Source organism: Caloenas nicobarica, chromosome 16 (genome assembly GCF_036013445.1).
Source record: "Caloenas nicobarica isolate bCalNic1 chromosome 16, bCalNic1.hap1, whole genome shotgun sequence".
Lineage (NCBI taxonomy): Eukaryota > Metazoa > Chordata > Aves > Columbiformes > Columbidae > Caloenas > Caloenas nicobarica.
This window is the reverse complement of record NC_088260.1, coordinates 6460656-6481392: the sequence shown is the minus strand read 5'-3', so window position 1 is coordinate 6481392 and position 20737 is coordinate 6460656. Positions and strand designations below refer to the sequence as shown.

Here is a 20737-nt window from a genome sequence, read left to right as displayed (position 1 = left end):
CTCCTACTCCAGGCTATAAACTGCCACGATCCCAAACCAGACTGACCTGGCCATCAGTCACTGGTCTCCTGTGCCATCGGGAGCAGGCAGGGAACAGGCATTTTCACAGACACACAGGATTTATTGCCAGCCAGCACTGATGGATGGCTCCTTCTTGCTGCCCGTGAGCGTTGCTCTCCTCCTGCTCTGGCTGCTTCAAGGACAAACAATTCTCTGGACTCAGCCTGAAAAGCTCCAGTCCGAGTGTCATTTTTCCCTGGTTTGTTGTTAAAGGATGTGCAAAGCCATTTCAAGTGACAGAGCAATTTCCTTTGTGTCCTGCAAAGCAAAAGGAAAAAAAAAGTCAATGTATTACACACAAATCTGCTTTTCTTTTCCAAGTTTAAATAGTAACAGCTTAATGTTCAGCAAACCCACTGCTGTAGTAATTCCAAATCAAAGGCTCAGTGTCAAAGGAATCATTTTGCTACAGCCACCAAATAATGAGCAATTTATGTAGCGTTTTGAGATTAGATTAACAGCGAACCGCAAAGTGAGACCTCACCCAGCCAGCGTTTGTAGGTCAGACTCCGGGGGCCAAAGGTGGTGACAATGCTGAGCAGGGCTGGACCCCTTGCATGGGTTCTGGGTGCCCTTCAGGGTGTCCCTCCCACCGGTGCCGTCGGCCAGCTCTGTGCGGGGTGAGCAGGGGTCCCCTTCCCTGCAGCCCCCACGCTCCGCAGGTGCTGGCATGTCCCCTCAGCACTGGGTGCTGCCGGGATGGAGCAGAGGGGACCGAGCTGCGATGCCATAATGCTCCTCCTGTGCGTCCGTCTGCCTTCTGCCCTGATCCATGTCTGACAGCTCTGGACCCCCGTTCCCATCCCTCCCCCAGCACGGACCCATCTGCCTGCCCAGGGCATCCTGGCATTCCCACCCCACCAGTGCTGAACTTTAATCAGATTAGATTGGCTTGCCCAGCTCGTTTGGACAATTAACCTAATGAGTCCCATCAACGGCACATACAGGAATCCCACGCAGTGAGGGCCATGGCTGCTCAGCACAGAAGGGAGTACGGGATTTTTGTAAACTAGTTTCCATGTACTGATATAATTTTGCCACAAACCTCTGATAAATGAGTAAGTTTGGATCTCTTCTAGGAAAGAAGGCTGAGGCTGAAAAAATGAGCTTTTTGTGAGTGCAGAGAGATGGGGAGGCTGGAGGGTCTCCGAGGAGAAGCCCCAAGCTGTGGGGAGTGCCCGGCTCTGCACCGCTTTGCTACACAGACCTGCTCTCGCTTCAGGAAAGGAAAGACAAGAAGAGGCTCATGTCAAAGAAACAACTATTTTATTGTGTAAAAACCAAGCAGACATCCCATTGCCACACGACCGCAGCGCTGCCTCGCATGCCATGGGAATGTGCCCAGATGTCCCCAACAGGCAGGAGGCCTGAAAGCATGTACAGATCTGCAAATATCTACAGAATTATAAAAGCTTCAGAGAAAGTCTCAGCCTCTGGAAACTAAGAAAATAAAAGCGTATATAAAGAGAGCTGGTCTGCAATGTGCAGCTCAATTTGAAAACCAAGACCCAAAAGCAACCTTTGGCCATTTGGCTGATTTTTGAGCAGTGCTACGCGGGGTGAGACATCTGGGCTGCACCTTTTGGGTTAAAAGGAAGGGGTTTTGGTGTTCCTCCAGCGTGGACTCTCCCCGGCCAACATGGCACGTTATCGGACATCTACAACAGCCACTGGGTTTTAATTACAGCACCAACTCCTGAGTCAAACGACTGCAGGAGAACAAGAAAGTCCCTTGTCCCCGCGGCTGGTCCTGAGCAAAGCTGTGGTAAGGGAAACAGGGCAGCAGCACGAAGAAACCACAGTGTGTTTAAAAACAAAGAGAGTCTCATCATCTGTAAAAGCACCCCATGAATTTGGGGAGCCACTGTCGGTCTCTGTTTAGGTTATAGACGTGTTTCCATCAGATGTTTTCCCAAAGGAGGGGGAAGTGGTTTGCCCGTCGTGGCTTCTCGCTCAGTGCAGTGCCGAGGCCAGTTGCTGCAGTTTATTGACACAAAGTCTGGAGAAAAGTGGGATGTTTCATTATGCAAATTGTGCTTCCTGGAAAGAAATGTTTTATTAACACGCGTTCCGTTCTTGTGTTGGCTTAGTCAATTTGGTCACAGCTTGACATCCAATAAGTTACTCTAAAGGCAGTGGTTTTACAAAATGTTTTTCTAATCTATTTTAAACACTTAATTACAGTTGTGGTGCATTCATTAGGGACTTTGCTTTCAAACCTGGATTGCAGTAATAAATCCTAATTCTGGAAGTGTCAGTTGCAATAGAGAAATTGGAACCAAGTGACTGTCAGAGGCAGTTGCAAACCAGGGAATCAGGCAGGAATCCCCTCCAGAACAGGGGGTGACCTCCAGTGTCCAACGAAAGCAAACTGCCAAATAACCAAACCAGCACCGGGATGGGGCACTCAGGGTCTCAGCAGAACATATCTGCCAAGCGGGGTGCAGCAGCTGGGGGACGCTATTTTTGGGAAACCAGGAGGCCAAGGGACCCCAGCAGCTGATGCTGGACCAGTGCCTGCCCTGGGCTGCTCTTGAGTGCCTGGGGACAGCCGCTGGCTTGGAGCACCCTGTCCCCACACACCCCCCGGCATTGGTGCAGGCACCGCATGGGCAGCAGCTCAGGGCCAGCGCTGCAACCCTGCAGCTCTGAGCCAGCGCGGGCCAGTGGCTTGGCACCGTTACCTTAGTCTTTTCCCAGGTACTTCCTCATGATGCTGTTCACATCGTCTTCCTTCCCCTCAGCCTCCTCCCGGCAGCTTGTCCCACTGCCCTGGGTGCTGCTCCCCTCCCTGTCTCCCCTTGGGGGCCGGCGCTTGATGCTGTCGGTGCTGCGGGAGGAGCGGATGGAGCTGGAGGACGAGGAGGAGTCAGAGACATTCCCGGGGTCCTCCTGGGGGGCTGGGCTGCGCTTGGCCATGACCTTCGTCTCAGAGGATGCCGAACTGCCTGCCATGGCCTCATCCTGGAAGCGGACGGTGAGGGGCCGGTGGCCATCCCTCCTGTCCCTGCCGGGCTTGGCCAGGCTGCTGGTAGAACGGGATTTGCGGATGGCCGGGAGGAAGTCATCGAAGTCAACATTGGTTCTCCTCTCGTAGTTTAGGGTGGGGATTCGCCATGTGAAGGGGTCACTCCCCCTCCCCTCGCCCAGCCTGGGGCTGGATGGGGAGCTCAGGAGCCCCGCGGAGCCCCTTCCCACCTCCACATCTTCCACCGATGGCTCCAGGCAGCTTCTCCAGGAGCTCAGCCGCAGCGTGCCCATCGCCTCCATCCCCACGGCCGGGGAGCTTGGCCGGCAGCTGGAGCCATCGACGGTTTGCAGGAGGGAGTCATAGGAGCCAAACTTTGATGCTCTTTTCAGCACCGGCGAGCGTGGTGGCTCGGCTGGCTCCGAGGCCATGCTGCGCAGGCTGGAGGAGCGCACGAGGCTGGCACCGGTTCGTTCGCCTTCCCCCGGCTGAGTCCCCTCCAGCTTCCCCAGGGGATCCTCAGCCACGGGGAGAGCCCGGCAGCGGCGTAGGGCCGCGGCACCCGTGGTGCGATAAATGGGGAGGAGGGAAGCATCGCCCAGCGCCAGCAGCCCCGGCTCCCGCTCCGCTCCCCGCTGCCGCCGCAGCTCCTCCACATACTCGGAGAGGGCGGCCGAGGCGCTGGGCACCGGGGACAGTCCCCTCCGCCTTGGCACCGATGGGGACCGTGGGCTGGGGAACCCCCCGGCCGGGGCAGGGGAGCCCCCTCGCCGCAGCACCGATGGGGATGTCTCTCCGATCCCATCCATGGGCTTTTTCAGGCTCTCCAGCTCCTCTTCATCTGCCGGAGGTTTGCTGTGTTCCCGTCGTCTGGCACCGAGCAAGGGACTTGTCCTCTCCAGATCCGCAGCATCGACAGACCTGGCAGCACTCAGGGAAGAAGCTGGTCTGCTTGGTGTGGGTTCCTTGGTGTCCCTGCTCACCCTAAACAAGAGATACTGGTGTTAGTTTAAGCTGCACGATTTCCAGTGACCATAATGTTGTTCAGCAAGGACAAGACTGAGCAGCAAGAAGCCAGTATTGGCATGGTAGTCTCAAAGTAATCTCCTGCTGCTGCATCAGGCAGTTGGACAATGCCCAAAGATTTTATCTTAAATAACTCCAAGTCAGCCAACTCGGCTAAATCCATAGTATAGGGTGTGTGGTGTGACCGCCTTTAGCTCTGCCAAACCAACACATACCTCCCAATGTCCTTTTTCCTTGACAGATCACAGCAATTCATAGGATTTATTTTATTTCTGTCAAAGCAAAAGATTATCCTCTAAAATTTTATGAAGCCAGCTCACAGAGCACCTGAATACATCTTAACGTAATTGCGGGGCATGTTTCACCCAGAGTCCTGCTGGGGAGGGAAAAATTACACTAAGCCCCTGATGTGACACTTTACATCCCCCCCAAGCACGTACATTGGCTTGAAGGGCCAAAAACTGGATTTTCTACCTGTCCCGCTGCAGGGAAAGGCAAAGGGAGCCTTTGCCAGGACACGGCTGGAACAAAGCAGGCGCTCTGCTGCGCTGCACCGTGCCCCTCCTCGGGACATCGCTGCACATCAATGACAGCGGTTACTATCTATAGCTGCTGCGCAGCTGCAGCCGGTGCAGGGGGAGCACGGGCGTCTGCCAGTGATGGGTTTTGACAACGGCTGCGCCCAGCGCTGGCACCGCTAGCAGGTTGTCCCCACCTGCAGAGCCCCTGGCATCACTCAGCCAGGAATCGGCCTTAATGAACAGGCTGCCGGGACGCAAATTTGTCTGCGGAAGAAAGGAGGAGGGAAAAAGAGAACGAAAAGCAGCAGAATGTAAATATAAATACATCTCTGGGAGGCCAGCAAGCTTCGAGGCACGGGAGCAGTGGTCAAGTTTGACATCAGTAATGCAGCACCCTGCCCCAGGAATGTCGGGGTTGCCATGGCAATAGAGGGAGAGCGGATAATCCAGCCATGGCCTGGGACCCGTTTGGACTGGCGTCCACTGACCCGTAAAATAATTTACATGCCAAAATGGGTTGAAGACAAATTCTAGGGCTGGGAAACACAAGCGATCGCAGCAGCAATGGGGTAATGGAGCAGGTGCCCGCCTGGCCCCAGGGCTTGGCACTGTGCCCTGAGCCCACAGCTCATTAAACAAACCCAGATCGTTTGGTTATTCAATGCAAAATGAATTAACCAGAGATTTAATCTCCCTGGAATGCAGCAACCTCCAGGGCTAGCCCATGCCGCTGCACCCGACATTGCTGAAGCCTCACAGCTGATTAATACTTTGAGACATTTCAATAATGATGGTTTTTAGGAGCCTAAGTTGTGTCTTACCTAAATAGCTGGTGTAATCCTTCCATGAGAATTTGTAAGAAAATTGCTCCAATCGCTCTCTAGATTTCCAAATAACATTGTAAACTGACTGCTGCACGACTGGTTTCATAAATTAAACAGCCAGCTTTGATATTTTTCTTTGGTTTTTAAGACTGAGATAAAAGTGAGAATGAGAGGTAAGAAACACTAATGGCCTGTGAACACGGACAGTTTACATGCTGCTATTTATTGTGCTGTTCAGTGTGATGCACAGTTGCTATTTTTATGAAAGTTTTTAGAGCCTGAAATGGAGTGAAAGCTGCAAACACGGGATTGTTCTCCAGCTCCAGTGGCCAGCACGAGTCCCCACAGCCCCTGGGCTCCCAGCAGGGACCTCTGTGACATGGAGCATCTCCTGCCCATGCTCCCCGTGCCCTGGCTGTCAGCAGAAGAGCTGAAGCCCAAGACCGCCCCATCCATCCTCGTCTCTCTCAACAACTCCTATGAACCGCATTCATTAAGCAAAACCCAACTGCACACATAGAAAGGGCTGCTTTCCCCAGGGAAGCCACATCTTTGAAGGTCCCTTCCAACCCCCAAAAAACAAAAAAAAAATCTCCCCAGGCCATAGTCGACACGTGCAGTGCCCATGCTGGCAGATCGGTGCCAAGGTCGCGGCATGTTAACTCCGAGAAGCAGCAGCTGCCTGGTGAGCGCACGTGGGGCCTGATTGGATTTTAAATGAAAATGCAAATACTCCTCAGGGTTTATGTTAGCAGCGAAAAGGCACCACGCGGTGGGGAAACACTGCAGGGATTTCTCCGCTTTTGATGCTTTTGCTCTTGCTTTCCAGCAGCTAAAACGCCTGGGTCCTTCCAGTAAAATCCACCATTGCTTCCCATCCTAGGAACCCAAAACCTGCTTTGCTCACCTCTGGAGACACTCTCTGCAGTGGCTTCAAGCTGTCACCTATGCCCGCACCAGCTACAGCCACCGCAGCACACCCCTGCACATGTGAGGGCGGCAGCACCACAGGTGCAGTGAAATCACCCGTCTGTTTCAACTAATTAATTTCTGCAAAAGGAACTTGAGCGCCACAAGGTAATTTCTCCCATGCAACACGTTTCTGATGGAACAAGCCCAGAGGCTGGTGCCGCCGCTGCTGGGGAGGCCAGGCTGCTGTCCCCCGCCACCGGTCACGCTGTGCCACCACAGCTGCACCCCACACCGCTGTACCAGCATCCTGATCTTTTGTTCTTTTAACTGTACCCTGATGGCTACCAAAAAAATACCCCACCAAAGTCAGGGCTATCATCCTCTTGGCCATACTCAAGACAGCACACATGCGGGACAGTCCCATCTCATCCTGCAGCATCCTTTTCTCCCCCACACATCCCAGGCTAAGGGCTGATGTGCTGGCAATAACTCCCATGGCTTGGAATAACCCCTGGGAGCGCTGGCGGAGGGTGATGCTATGGGCCCAGGACCACGGGCATGCTCGGCTGAGCACGGCGCCGCTCCTCGCCGCGGCCCCAGCCAGGGCTTCCCCAGCCAAAGGCAATGCGGGGCCCGATGTGGAACTAGGAAGGCATCAGTAAGCCAACTGGAGTTCTGCAATATGCCATTCACACCAAAGCAAATGACACACAACAATAATTAGTGAAGATTACATAGCAATTAACATGATTACAATTATGCTAGTTGAAATAATTTATACAATAAAATCCACACATGCTTTGCAACACATGACCAGGGATGAAAACGTGACTCGGATGCTTTTCCTGGTAGCGCATAAATAAAGCCAAGAAAACTCCATTTCAGGGACAGAAAAGAGACTGGCCTAATTTCTGTCAGAAGAGGATTTTCTTATTACACCGTCATCTACAGAAGAGCTCCCAGTTTGCCATATAATGATTTGCTTTTGACACAATAATGTTTGAAAAGAAACATGTCAGATCCCCACCAGCCTTGGGACCTGGGCTCCTGATTTGGTGAACTGAAGCGGAAGGGGACAGGATGCTGGGGGAGATGCCGGGGCAATGCCGGGGCTGGGGATGCCGCGGTGCTGCGGGATGCAGGACACAGCGGCTGCAGGTCCATCCCCTCCTGCACTCAGGACCAGCCCCTCTATCATGATATAACCCTAATGTGCCTGGCAAAGGGCAGAATAAATGCATAAAGTTTTGAATTGGTTTCCTAAGAAAAAACCTGAGAGTTTATTCCAACTCCGCAATGTGCTGTATTTATTGAGGCTTAGCCCTGCTGGCCAACATTTTGTACAAGCATTTAAATAGCAGAGAATTAAAGAAAATGTTAATCAAATCTCTCATTCCTGTACACTACACTGATGATAACAGCCTTCTATGCTTTCCTCTGGCTTTTGGCAGCTGTTTGTTCAGGAAATATCCCATATGTAGTGCTGAGAAGCGAATGCAAGGAAGATTCATTTTTCATTACTGGGTGCTTATGTAAGACAAAGGAATCTTAATGAGGAAGAGCTCCTTTCACTGATCTCATTTTTATTACCTTACCAGTCTCATCGTCTGTTTGTTTGCATTTCACATAGCCTCCTCTCCACTATTTCCATCTTTGATTAGCTGAAGCCAGACATGGCTACAACATCAGGATTTGCAATTTGCTTTTTCATGACCCCCAGGACAGAGGCAGATTGTCACACTATCTCCAGGTCTAGGTACAAACTGCCTCTCACAATGGCCACGGTCAGCCCACTAAATTATTTTTATTAATCCCCAAGCCTACATACCTGCCCTTTTATTAAAAACCCAGTGTATTTCAGCTCAGAAACATGATATTAGCCATAACTTCTGATTTGCTACCATTCATTGATGATCAGAGCTGGGTTATTTGGCCCAAAGACCACTAAGCAATGCTGAGGAATTACTTTTCTGACGGGTGCTGGGGTGCAGGGTCTGAGTGAGCTGGGCCAGCTGCTCTCTCCCTCACAGCCCATTAGCATTACTGTCAAAAATTAACATATTTTATATTAGAACTGTATAAATGCATACTGTTTCCTCAGCAGCGAAAGGCGAGCATATGGCATACAAATCCTCAAATAGGCTGCATCGCCTCTTTAAATTATCTCTAGAGAATACATCAAGGGATATTATACTGCTTGAAGCATGTTTTTGATGTAGCAACTTTCATCTAGCGTTTCACTGATCCTGGTGTGGCAGCGACTACCTTCCTTGATTTGATATTTTGACCTTAAATACCATGGGTCCCCTCGAGCTCCATTCTGCACGTCCTGAAAGGAGCACAGCCCAGGCGCCTCCATCCCCATGTCTGCAGCACTTCCAGAATAAACGCCAAAGAGAGCACATGGGAGCCTCCAGGGATGCACAGTGGTTTGGGTTGCTCGGCTGTGCAGAGGGAGTTAGGGGGTTCACCTGCCATGTGTGTCCCCCCATTCAAGGGGCTGCGGGCAGGGATGCGGGCAGGGATGCGGGCAGGGATGCAGGCAGGGATGCAGGCAGCAAGGTTTGCCCATGCAGAGGCTGGTGACAGGACGGCAGCTGCCGGGGCTGGCAGCTCTGCCTGCTGTCCTGGTCACCCTACAGGGCAGGGTGCCCATGGCCACCTCTCTGCGCCCAAATGCTGGGGAACTGGTGCTGCCTGCTACCTGCTCCTGCCTCTCGTGCTTTTTAAAAATAACAAAAACACAGGAGAGTATAGAACACCTTTGTGGTGGCTTGCTGCTGCTGCAAGATATTTTTCTATCCTCCATGCATCTGCAAGATGCTCGAGCTGGCATCAAGCACCTGCGGTTTCCCCAGAGGAAAGCTGCGGCCATACCCCATGCAGGTGCCACCGCGGACGTGGACGTGCCCAGGATGGGCAGGGGTCCCTTACCTCGGTCCCTGGGTGCTGCGGCTGCCGACGGACTGTGCTGAGATGCTCCCGGCCACGCTGGTACCTGCCGGGGATGACCAGCCCGCAGATGACCCTGGCCAGGACACGATGCTCTCTGCAGGCTCCAAACTGAGCGTGGAGCCGACGCTGGAGCGAGCGTCCCTGCAGGGAGAGGAGAGACCCCATTAGGCGGTGTGGGCAGGAGGGTTGGCAGCACCAGGCAGGGTCCCAGAGCGGGTGTGGGGGTGAACAGGGAGCTCTGCTCTGGCTGCTCTGTGGCGCTGGCACAGGTCGCATAAAACAAACCTTCCCAGGCAACCCACTCCTTGTGCCATTGCCGCTGCCATTCACTGTTTCCCTCATGCTTTATCAGTCCCCTGTGGACGTGGGCAGGAAAACCCTGCTGCTGCCTGCACCCCATCACAGCGACAGGTGCTGCTGCAGCGGGTGTTGCATTTGCACTGGCAGAACACCGGACCAGCCAAGGGCAGGGAGCAGAAACACCATTTTTCCTGCACATACAGCTGTGGCCATCCCTGCCGGGAAGCACTTCTCACCTCCCGCTGCTGTGTCAATTGTATTGGAAATCACTTCTGGTTTATGAAGTAGCGAATTTCTGAGCTCAGAGTTTCTATCTCGCCCTTCCCTGGTTTAATCACTGTATATAGAAAAACTCTTCTCATGGCATGGTGACAAGGACGTCTCTGCTGTTTTTTTTTTTTAATGCATTTATCTATTTTATGTTCATTTGTCATTATGCCACTTTAGTGGTGTAGCAGAGGGGAAATTTGGAGGACTGTAGAAATAATACCTGAAAAAATCACTGGATTTTTTTTCCCTTTTTTACCTAGTAAAATCCTCTACCTGACCCATGCAGCTTCGCTAGTTCCTCCAGTACCCCAGCTCCTGGGGCTGAGCAAAGGGCAGGAATTTAAATCTATAAATCCAGCGCTGGTGCATATCACACTCCTAGGGACAGGAGGCTGCTCTGTGCAGGGGGCTATTTCCACCATTTTTGTTTACTTTAAGCTGGGCCACATGGTGTGATTTTAAGAGGGACGCTTTTTCATGAATCCTTTCATTAACATGAAGTTACATGTTCATAAGCACGTGCCGCTGCAGCAAAAACACGCGAGGATGCACAGACGTGCAGCCACAGCGACCCTGGCATCACCATTGTTGGTGCAGCATCCTCCCCCGCCGCAACACACTGAGCCTGCCCCGCTGCAGCCCCACAGTCCCTCATGGCCTCCCCCAGCCCTCGCCTCACCTCTCAGCATCGCTCTCGTCACCGGGGCGCAGCTCCTCCAGGGCCAGCTGCAGATGAGCGATGCGGCGGATGGAGGTGCCCAGGTCAGCCTGCAGCCCTTGCCGCACGGCCGCCAGCTCCGCCAGCTGCTGCTCCTGCGGGGATGGCACCGGGTCAGCCCTGCATCTCCCCAGGGCACCTCAAAACACGGGGTCTGCTGAAGCACCCCCCCGCCCAGTGCCCGGCCAGGGCTGCTGCACCCCGCTGCACATGCAATGGCTTGTAAAATGTAAACTGTATCCTACACAAAGAGAAAAAGAAGCTGTGACCAGACAACATTCCCTACAATAGAAGAAGGCTCAGACATGAAACAAAAATCCCACGTACAGGGCAGAACATAAGAAGCCACCAGCAATTATTGCATGGAAACTGAGCTGAACTCTGGGGAGGCGAGGGCGACCCTGGTTTTAGGGACACGGCCACACTGGGGCATCATCAGGCTGTACAAACAGCCTTCCCGGCGATAATTAGTAGAGAGTAGTGTTCTCCTGAGCCAGCCAGACCAGCGTGGGGGAAGCACAGATGTGGCTCAGCCCAACATAGAGTATAAAACCTGGACAAGTAATAAAACAAACTTTGTAGAGAGAAACGGGTTTGATCTGGCTCCAACCCCCCATATTTCTTCCTGGGAGTGAGGGACGCCCTGGAAAAAACAGAAACTCAATTCATCATTTAAACCACAGGGAGGAAAAGCTAGATGAGCAGCACAACCCAGATGCCTCCAGGGACGCAGCACAGCCTGCAGCCGGCTGGCCTCACAACGCACCGCAGATGCCGACCCGGCGCTGCCACCACTGCGGCTGAGCAGCACCGTCCCCATCGGATCCTGAGTCCTTTCAGCCAGGAAGGAAGACTTTGTGCTGTTTTCTAAACCATCACACAACAGAGAAGGAGACAGAGCACGAGCTGCAAATTCAACGTGATTGAAGCTGCCAGCTGTAAAATTGCCATCTCGGTGGTGACAAGGTGAGAGATGATTTGCAGCGCGGGCTGCGACAGGCTGGGGCGCAGGAGCCGGCAGACTGTCACAGTAAATAATGGAAGCCCCGGGATCACCGGGCACACGGGCCCGGGGGGAAGAGCATTTCAGTTTATCAAAACATGCAAAGAAACACCCCAGTTTGGGTTGCACAGCATCACAGTTTCTCCTGGAAACAGGCCGCTATTGGTAAAAACCTGAACACTGCCAAGCAGCTTTCTGAAACTCAGCACTGCCAAGCCCTTTGCTGCCCTCCCGGCTGGGGCAAACGCAGAGGGTGGAAAGGACCCGTCTTGTTGCAGAACCTGCTCTGAGTCGCATGGGGACGGCCCATTGTCCAGGGGCTCGGGAAGGAGCACACAGGGAAACACTCACTCCAAGAGGAGAAAAGCCCAAGGGCAGAAATGGCCAAGCCTCGGTTGGCTACGTGCCTGTATTCAGCTATTTGTGACTGCAAGACCAGGCAGTGAAACAACTGCTAGATAAAAAGCTCAGCCCTTCAAACTGGCTGATAAGAGTCTCTATTGAACTAGTTCCTCGGCTCCAGGATACGGTGCAAATTGAATAGAGTTCACTGGCTGCATTTAATTCCTTTTTTCCATTCTGCTGTTATTAACCTGACAGTGACTGGCAGGGAGGCAGCTGGGCACACAGCAGCCCAAACCCCTCAGCACTCTGGCCCTGAACAAACTTTAGGGACCGCACGGCCGTGGGCTCTACACACTGCAGGTAACCTTGAATATAAGCCTGAAAATCCCTCTTTCTTAATGAGAGCTGACACTGCTCAAGCACAGTGATGCTGCTAAAAGATATTCCTTCCAGTGGAGGGACTGTCACCACCATTGCCCCAGGGACCCGGGCAGGTTAAATGCAGGGGAAAGCGCCGGCCACGTCCAGGGAATAACCTGGGGCTGCTCCACGACTCGCACCAGCCTCTGCGGAAAGGAAACGTCAGCTCTTGAGGCTCGGCCGCTGTTGTAAAGAGAAATCTGGTGATATGAATCTGCAGCAAGATGTAGGGAAAATAAATGGTCCCGCTCAGTTGCTGTTCCTGCCTTCCAGCTGGGGCTCAGCTCATCCACAGCTCTGAGGATGCTGCAGCCAGGAGGAGGAGGAGGAACAGCTACAGCCGGGCCAGGGGCAGAGCAAGGGAAAATGCTGCAAGTAAATGTGCTGCTCAGTATTTTGGGCTCAAATCAGTGCAAAATCAGAGTCCCAGAGCAGCTGCCTTGATCAGCCCTCTGCTCCTAACAACAGCGCTGCGGTGGGGAGGAGGCTGCGAACCCCACAGACCCTTCGTCCCAGCGCTCGAGCCCGGTGCTCATGCACAGAGGAACTTTGTTTTACTCTGTACCATACAACTGTCTTAATTAAGGGAATACTTATGCCAATATAATTAAATTTCAAATGCAAAAAAAGCTGTCTTTGTCATATGAACTGGCAAGAATGGTCCCTGTGTCAGGCCGCTGTTATCCCAGGGAGCCATTAGGCACCCTTGACACGTTGTTCCAATCTAAATGTAAATGCAAGAAGCATTTCCCTTTTATAATAATACAGTAACTGGTCCAAGCATTTACATCCTCACCCGGGATGAACTGCCGAGCGTTGCTGGCGTTTTGTTTCCTCTGAGAAGGAAAGAGAGGGGTGAAATAAAGGGGAAAATACATTTATTGAGAACACTTGTAACCCGCCTGTTCGTGTGGCTCTGCTGAAGCTGCCTGGGCAGCTCCCCTTCCTCATCTCCCCGGCTCTCCACATCCCGCCTTTGCTTTCACTGCTCTCTGGAAAAGGATTTCTGAAACCTCTTTTGCTTAAGAGTTTCTTTTTCATCTAATTTTGTCTCGGAAGCATTTGAAGATAAGTTAAAAAGAGCTAAGCAACAACAGTAGTGAAATAATTTATGTGACTATAAAGGATGCTGAGGCAGGCACCACAGAGCATCCACCGCCACGTCCTCAGCACCGGCTTTTATTTTTGTTTGTGGTTCTGCTGTCAAAACATAACCTTTGCACGTTCCCAGCCGCCTGAAGTGAAGTGTAATCTAATTAGTCTAATTTGGATAGCTTCTAGTTGAATAATTCCATGTACACCTGCAGTATTCATCAATCATTATTATTTTTAATTAAGCAATTAACTCACAGGTTTTCAGAAAGTTTGAAGTGACAAAATTTCCACAGTTAAGTCTAAAGTGAGACGGGTGAGAGGCTCTTTCTGTGCTCGCAGACACCGGTGTTACCAGTAATTGGTGAGAGTAGCCACAAGTGCTGCTGATTTCCTGAAGAATTTACTTCTTTAATGGCAGAAATCCCACTCCTGCAGTACAACAGGCCTAATTGGTGTGTACACAGTCGAGTTTTCACTCACAGCTCCTCCATCACCCAACCTCACCTCTAAGGACTGGCTCCTTTTGATGATAATTGTCCTTACACTTAATTAGAGTCATTAGTTTTTAAAGCAAAGAGCAGGTGGGGACAGCAGAGGGTTTGGCTGGGACCCTGCTGGGAGCTGTGGCTTTGCGGGGGTGGGAGTGTGGCGATCTCGCTGGGGGCACAAACGGCTCCCGCTTTGCTTCTCCAGTTCACCGAGAGCACCAAAAAATCCTTAAAGCTTGCAAATGAAAAAAAAATCCTACAGATAAGGCTGTAATGTGGTACGGCATGCTGGATTGCGGGGCAATCACAGTGCTGCGTTCCAAGGGAGATCTGCCACCGTAAGAACCAGAAAGAAAGGTTGTTTACACTGTGACTCTCACCTTTAAAAACAAACAACCAAAAGTGTGAAGACTGTCTTCACACCTGTACTTCAGTTTTCAGTAAAAATAGTTAATTATTATGCTGATGGTTTTCACAGCTTCATTAGAGAGACCTGATTTTAAGATAGCACCTGAAAGGAACCCTCCTCCCCATGCTCCTGATGCACCATCATCTGCAGAGCACCCCAGCCAGGAGCTGTGCCCAGCACCCAGCCCCATCCTGCCCTACCAGCAGCAGCAGGAGGGAAGTCCCAGCCACAGTGACAGCAGCTTGTCACCCACTCCCCGACCCCCCACCTGGTCCCAGCCCTGGCTCCATCCTCCCTGCAGCGGCACGCAGGGATGCTCATGTCAGGACAAGCACTCACGCGTGTGCATACACAATGAGCGAAGGGAACAAGATTGTTTTTAAGCTCCCCAGGATTGACTCTAAGCTATAAATCCATCTCTCACTTCTCACTAGGACTCGGTTTCTGCCGTGGCCCCAGAGTCTCGCCTGTCAAGCTCTGGGTGAGGAACGAGGCGCTGCTGCAGGCCAGGATCCAGATTGTATCAGAAGAGGAGCTACAGCTCCACAGAGGAAATTCAGTACATGCAACAGGAGCAAAGAGAGATGCAACCAGGGCCAAGCACTGCCCCTGCCGTTAGAAAACATGCCTCCCTCGCTGCAATGGCACGGGGCTTGGAGGGTGTTCAAAACCCATTCTTCTTACAAAATTCATCAGGCAGAACCATCTGCCTGGCAGCCAGCTCCCCAGCTCCCAGCCCTGCCTCTCGCTGGGTTTTCCCTGCTGCGGGTGAACGGCAGGAACCTGCCTCTTCCCAACTGCCCAAAGCTGCAGCCGAAACAAGGGAGGGGTGAAAATACCTGTGCTGAGCTGGCTGAAGGTGCGGGGATGGTGGGACAGGATCTTCAAGAGCCTCTACCACTGATAAATATGAGCTGTGAGAATAAAATACCTCATACACAGGCACCAGCTCTTAGGAGTCCAGGAAACAAGAGGGGATTTTTAACACAACATGTACAATGAATTCATCCCTTCGATGCATTGTTTACACCCTGACAGTGTGTCGCAAGTCCACGACTTTGCAACTGTTTATTAAATACATTTTAAAAAAAATTGTTAGGTGCAGACCATGACTTAAGTAATGTTAAGTGAATAATTCATGCAGTATTTATAATTGATGGGGGATTCAACAGGAGCAAAGCCATAAGTGGCTCTCTATTAACTATTGATGCTCTCCACCAGTGGTTCGACAGCAGGGCTGGGCTCTGTGATCACAGCTCTCCCGTGATGTTTTATTTAAGTGCTGTTAAGAGCACACACAGGCTGGGGGAATGTCCCTGCTCCCGGGAACACCGCGGCAGCTCCCAGGGGCTCGGAAACCACCAGTTCCTGCAGACCAATTGCCTGACGAGCTCAGAACCCCGGAGCTGGTGTGACACTCCTTGAGGGGGGTCACCCTGGCCCCTGCAACAGATGTCAGAGGACCCCAAATGTCTGGGTGTTCCTCAGTATTGTCTTACGAGTTTGTCTGTTTACGGGGTTTTGTGTCTTATTCCAGGGAGGTGCCTCTAAAATCCCTTTCAGACTTCTTTGCAAACTTCATTTGTGAGAACAGAGGCATGCCAAGGAGATTGAGTCTCTCTTGCTACACCTGTAATCCACACCCCCATATGAAACATTCAAAAAGCTTCTAAAAATACATGCACAAATACAAAAATACAGCTAAAAGAACCCACCCGTATCCTGACAGCACAACTGTGTTCTGAAACACCACGTTTCTAACGAAGCTGCAATAAACACACAGTTATCACAGCAGCTGAAGCCGCGTCTCGCGCGGCACCACGGGGAGCAGCAGCAGCTGGCCCCGGGGCACCCTGGCTGCACCCAGCAAAGCCCCTGCTTTTAAAATCTCAGGACTCTGAAGAGCATTGATGGCTGTGCAACTCTGACCCAACCAGAAGACCCATTTTGTGCCCAGGGAGGGTGACACAGCTGCCCAAGCTGTGCCCAAGCACAGGGATCCAGGCTGGCAGAGCAAAGACAAAGCCTGTTCACAGCACAGGCAGAGGATGCAGAATAATTCACACGAAAGCACCATTCCCTTCAGACACGCTGGCAACCTCGGGGCAAAATAAATGCTGAAATCTCCTTGATTGTTAAATAAAAGATTATTGATAAAATAACTGCTTCTAATATGGCTCTGCTGCCAGCAGAAATGCAATATCTTTCAATTACTGCTTGGGAGCAAGGCTTTCCTTTTGTTTACTGGAAAAAAAAAACCCACAACATGAAAAGAGATGCTCATAGAGGATTTTAAAATGAAGTAAATCTATTTTTGCCCTACTCCTAATGCTGTTGGGGCTTTGTGCACTCAGAGCAGGTTTGGTGCTTGTCGGCACCGTCGGACACGCAGCCGTGCCACACGGGGGCTTGTTTGGTCAGGAGTGTAATGAGGAGCTGGCGCTTGGGCTGAGTCCTGGCGCTCCCAGCTGGGTTTGGGCAGGTGGGGGCTGATAGGAGGACGGGGCATATCCCTGGTGCCAGGGGAGCACACGGCACCACAGCAGTTCTGCAATAAAACCAGGAGCTGCAGGAATGACCCATGCAACAGTTCAACATTTCGCAGAGCTGACAGTGAACTGCAAACCAGTCAGCTCCATCCCCAAACACAGCGTACACAAAGAACATTGCAGAACATCACTTTTCTGGGACTTTCAAACCAACCAGCAGGTTACGGGCAGGTGGCCTGCTGCAGCAAACTCCCCCATGGCCCTGGGGCCACGCGAACCCGAGGGGCAGCACCCGCTTACCAGCTCCACGCGCCGGCGGCTGGACTCCAGCTCCCTCTGCACCAGCTCGTCCATCTCAGCTTTCATGTCCTCCATCCTCCTCTGGTAGTACCGGCTGCTCTCCTTCTCCCGCGCCTCCGACTCAGCCGCCTTCTCCAGCTCCTCGCCCATCTTTATGATGCTGTCCCGCAAGCGTAGCACCAGCACCTGGGGAGGAGGTGAGGAGGACATGAGGTGAAGCGAGGGAGATGGAGGTGAGGAATTCCGAAGCTCTCCATGAGCATCAGCCATGTGGAGAGCTCTCCCTCCCTGACCCACGCTGCAGAGCTGGTCACTATTATCAAGCATCACCCTGAAAACTTGTGAGTGGCAGCCTGCAGCAGGTGAGGATCCCAGTGAGGACCACAACAGGCAGTGTCACCCCCTAGGGCCACACTGGGTCCCCCAGGGCTCCTACACAACCAGCTGCTGCTTTGGGGGCACAAGAGTGTTTTCCTTTGCCCCTGGGCTGGACATATTTGGGTGGCACAACTTGGGGAAGAAGTGACAGCAAAAATATATCTCAGGGCACCAGCAGACATGCTGATTAACGAGGACAGTGAAATACTGTGGTTGAGACCAATATCCTGATGATGCCAGAGCAGAGGGATGCTCATCAGAGAGGTGCTGTGATGGATGTGCTTAGCAGTCAGCACACACCACACTCTGTCCAGAGGAAGAAAATGTATATTCCTGGACCCAGTGTTGGCTTGCAATAAACACCGCACTAAAGCATGTTACATAATGGTAGTGGCATGAACTATACAGCCTGCCTACAAGCCCAGGAGAGCTGCCTGAAGACCCCATCTGTCTCTCCCACCCCTTCCCAAGCGCTTCCTCCCCACAAAGCCAAGGCAGTGCCATCACTGCATCTGCCTTTTGCAAGCAAACTGCACCTCCCCAGATCCCTACGTCCCCTCCGTGAGCGGTGGCGAGCTGGTACCTCAAAGCGCCTCATCTGCACAGCCTGGAAGTCCAGCTGGCTCTCCAGATCGCGGATGCGGGCTTCCTGCCGACTGACGATGGAGCGCTCTGCTGGGCTCTGCTCCAGCTGTGCTGCCCTCGCCTGCACTGCCTGCAGCTGGGGAGGACAGGCTGCATTAGCACCTGACCATGCAAACATCTCCCGGTCCCAGTTCCAGGTCCTCCACCCATCCCTCTCCTTGGTGGGATGTGCACCAAGGACCTCTCACAGCTCCTGGGACACAGGGAATGTGCAGGACCTGGCTGGGGCTGCCAGGCACTATGGAAAAGCATCACCTCTGGCTTCCTGAAGGACTTCAACATAAGAAATGCATGACATTAACATGTATTTTTGAATGAATAATGTGCCAGCAAGATGACACATGCCTGGGTCTCTTTCCCTTTTCTCGGCAAACTCTTTGAGGACAGCGGGCGTAAAAATTCACAGTTTACCCACGTTGAAAGCTGCTTGCACCAAGTCATTTCTTCAGCTGTTACACCAAGATCTCCAAAGCAAATGCCCTTTTAGCAATCTCAGTACAAGTTTGGTTCAGAATTTGTATTTGTCCTAGAAGTACGGTAATTTGCCTTCTTTTATCTGGCCTATCTCTAAAGCACCACCCGCTTCGCCTCAGAGAGACCAACTCCTGCTTCTCTTTCCTGGGCAGCTTAGCTACACTCCAATAAAGCACTTCAGTTAATGAGATTACTCATGTGTTTAAAACGAAACCCGTGCACTGCAGCGGGGTGGGTGCAGCTGCAGAGGGGAGGATGTGCAGCCCCCGCCCCGGGTCAGCCCCCTCCCAGCACCAGCAGCTTAGGCAGGAAGGTGGGAGAAGAGGGGTCCCCATCCCAGAGCCTGGCCAGGGACAGCTTTGTCCAGCCCAAGGCCATTGCCACAGAGTCCCCAGCCCACCCTAGCCCCATCCTACCCGCAGGTGAGGCCTGCGGGGATGCAGCGAGTGGCTTTGGCACAACACTGCTCTTGGGGACATGCACAGAATGTCAAGAAAAGGAGAGGAAACTGAGTGTTTCACAAAGGTTTTGCATCCCCAGGATGGAGACTTGGTCTGATTTCAGCCAAGAACGAGCAGCGCCGGGATGTCAGAGGAGGGCTCTTGCTCCTCAGCTCTGGGTGCAACGGGCTGGGGAGGAATTACCTTCTCCTGAAGGCTCTGCTTTTCTTTCTTCACATCCTCCAGCTGTGTCTGCAGGTCCCGAATCTGGGCGATATCTGTCGCCGACTGCAGAGAGAGAAATCCCAGGGTTGTACAGAGCCAAGGGCTTGGAGCAGAGGGCGCATGCCGTGAGGAGCGCGAGGCCGAAGGCTGGCTGGTGCCTGCACCTCCCACCACTGAAACAGCCAGGACTGAAGGAGCTTGATTCTCCCAACTCAATGCAACTTCCCTAGTTTTTGAAACAAGTGGTTGTAGATCAGGAAAGAAACCATGTTGTCATGGTCATTTCTGTCCTCAGGGTCCTTTCAGATACAGACTCCCGGCTCCACCACACCACAGCAAGGGGCACCAGGCTGCGAATTGTCAGTCCTGCCAGCCCACTCCTGCTCCCCTGGGAGCCTCAGGGTCCCTCAGCTCCAGGTACGATCCTTTGGGAGAGCCTGACTCAGGCTGGATATTGTGCAGAAAGCCCCAGGGCTGTCTGTCAGTGCTTTTTGACTTCTGCATGAGAAAACAGTGAAAGCAAGAATACAAAAGGATCCAGACAGAGATGCTACAGAATTTTCCAACTATAGAAGCTAAATCCAAGACACCTCTTGAAAGAAGACTCAAAACTGTGGGTGAGAGGAGCTGGAGCTGTGAGCCATTTCTTCCTCTCATCACCGCATCTGCCTCCCAGGGTTCCCAAGCCACAGTGCACCGATGAGGACAGCTGTGTGCCCTCCCAGCAAGGGACATGCCACCAAGCTGCCACTGCCCTGGCTCCTACCTGGGCGATCAGAGCCTTGTGCTTTGCCATCAGCTCATTCAGGTCTTCCTGGTCCTCGTCGATGCGTTTCAGGAGGTCGGCTCGCTCGTGCTGCAGCTGGTACAGCTGCTCGTCCACCTGCAAAGGACCCACGGGGCTGCTGGCTCACACATCCCACGGGGACACGTGGCATCCTTGGGGACACGCTGCCTCCAGCCCCACGCTCACAGTGGGAGAGGCAAAGGGAACCCCTGCGTATCTGCAGAGGTGGGCTACGGGATGCTGGGCCCTTTTACTATCCATTGCTGCACCCTTACCCACCCATTAAACGACCCATTGCTCCCCAAGAAGCTGGGTGATTTAGTAAATACGCTGGGTGATTTAGTAAATAAGCTGATTATTGCTGATTTGGTAACTATGCTGGTTATTGCTATCAGACACAAGGAGGCATGACCGCTCCGCTGCCCTCCCACTTCCCCAGCCGAGATCTGTCACTGCACCAGGGTCTTGTTCCTGCTGAGTGTCTCCAGCTCCGTTTGCACGTTCTCCAGCTCCAGGGCTGCCGTCTGCTGGGACCTCTGCGCCTCTGCACACTTCGCTTTGCTCTCTTCCAGCTGGGAAAAATTGAGGGAGATCTTAATTAAAGGAGCACTCAGAGTCTGCAGAACCCACATGCTGCCCATGCCGTTCCCCTTGCCTCACAGCCACATCTATTTACTCTTCGCTC

The 20737-nt window shown here is 52.5% G+C and overlaps 1 protein-coding gene across 4 annotated transcripts in view; it reads right to left on the bottom strand.

Annotated features, from left to right (window-relative positions):
• Positions 1-1309: 1309 nt before the first annotated feature.
• MYO18B (myosin XVIIIB) overlaps positions 1310-20737 on the bottom strand; it is a 61030-nt gene continuing 41602 nt past the window's right edge. For 2 of the 4 annotated variants that reach the window (XM_065646134.1, XM_065646135.1), the window contains exons 35-42: positions 20511-20624; positions 20032-20148; positions 19245-19328; positions 18065-18202; positions 17104-17289; positions 10516-10649; positions 9246-9407; positions 1310-4012 (exon numbers count right to left, since the gene is read on the bottom strand). In XM_065646134.1, the coding sequence (XP_065502206.1) occupies positions 2746-4012; positions 9246-9407; positions 10516-10649; positions 17104-17289; positions 18065-18202; positions 19245-19328; positions 20032-20148; positions 20511-20624 (2202 nt within the window). In that variant the 3' untranslated portion in view covers positions 1310-2745. The remainder of the gene's footprint in view (positions 4013-9245; positions 9408-10515; positions 10650-17103; positions 17290-18064; positions 18203-19244; positions 19329-20031; positions 20149-20510; positions 20625-20737) is intronic. The other 2 variants (XM_065646132.1, XM_065646133.1) reach the window with 2 other exon arrangements.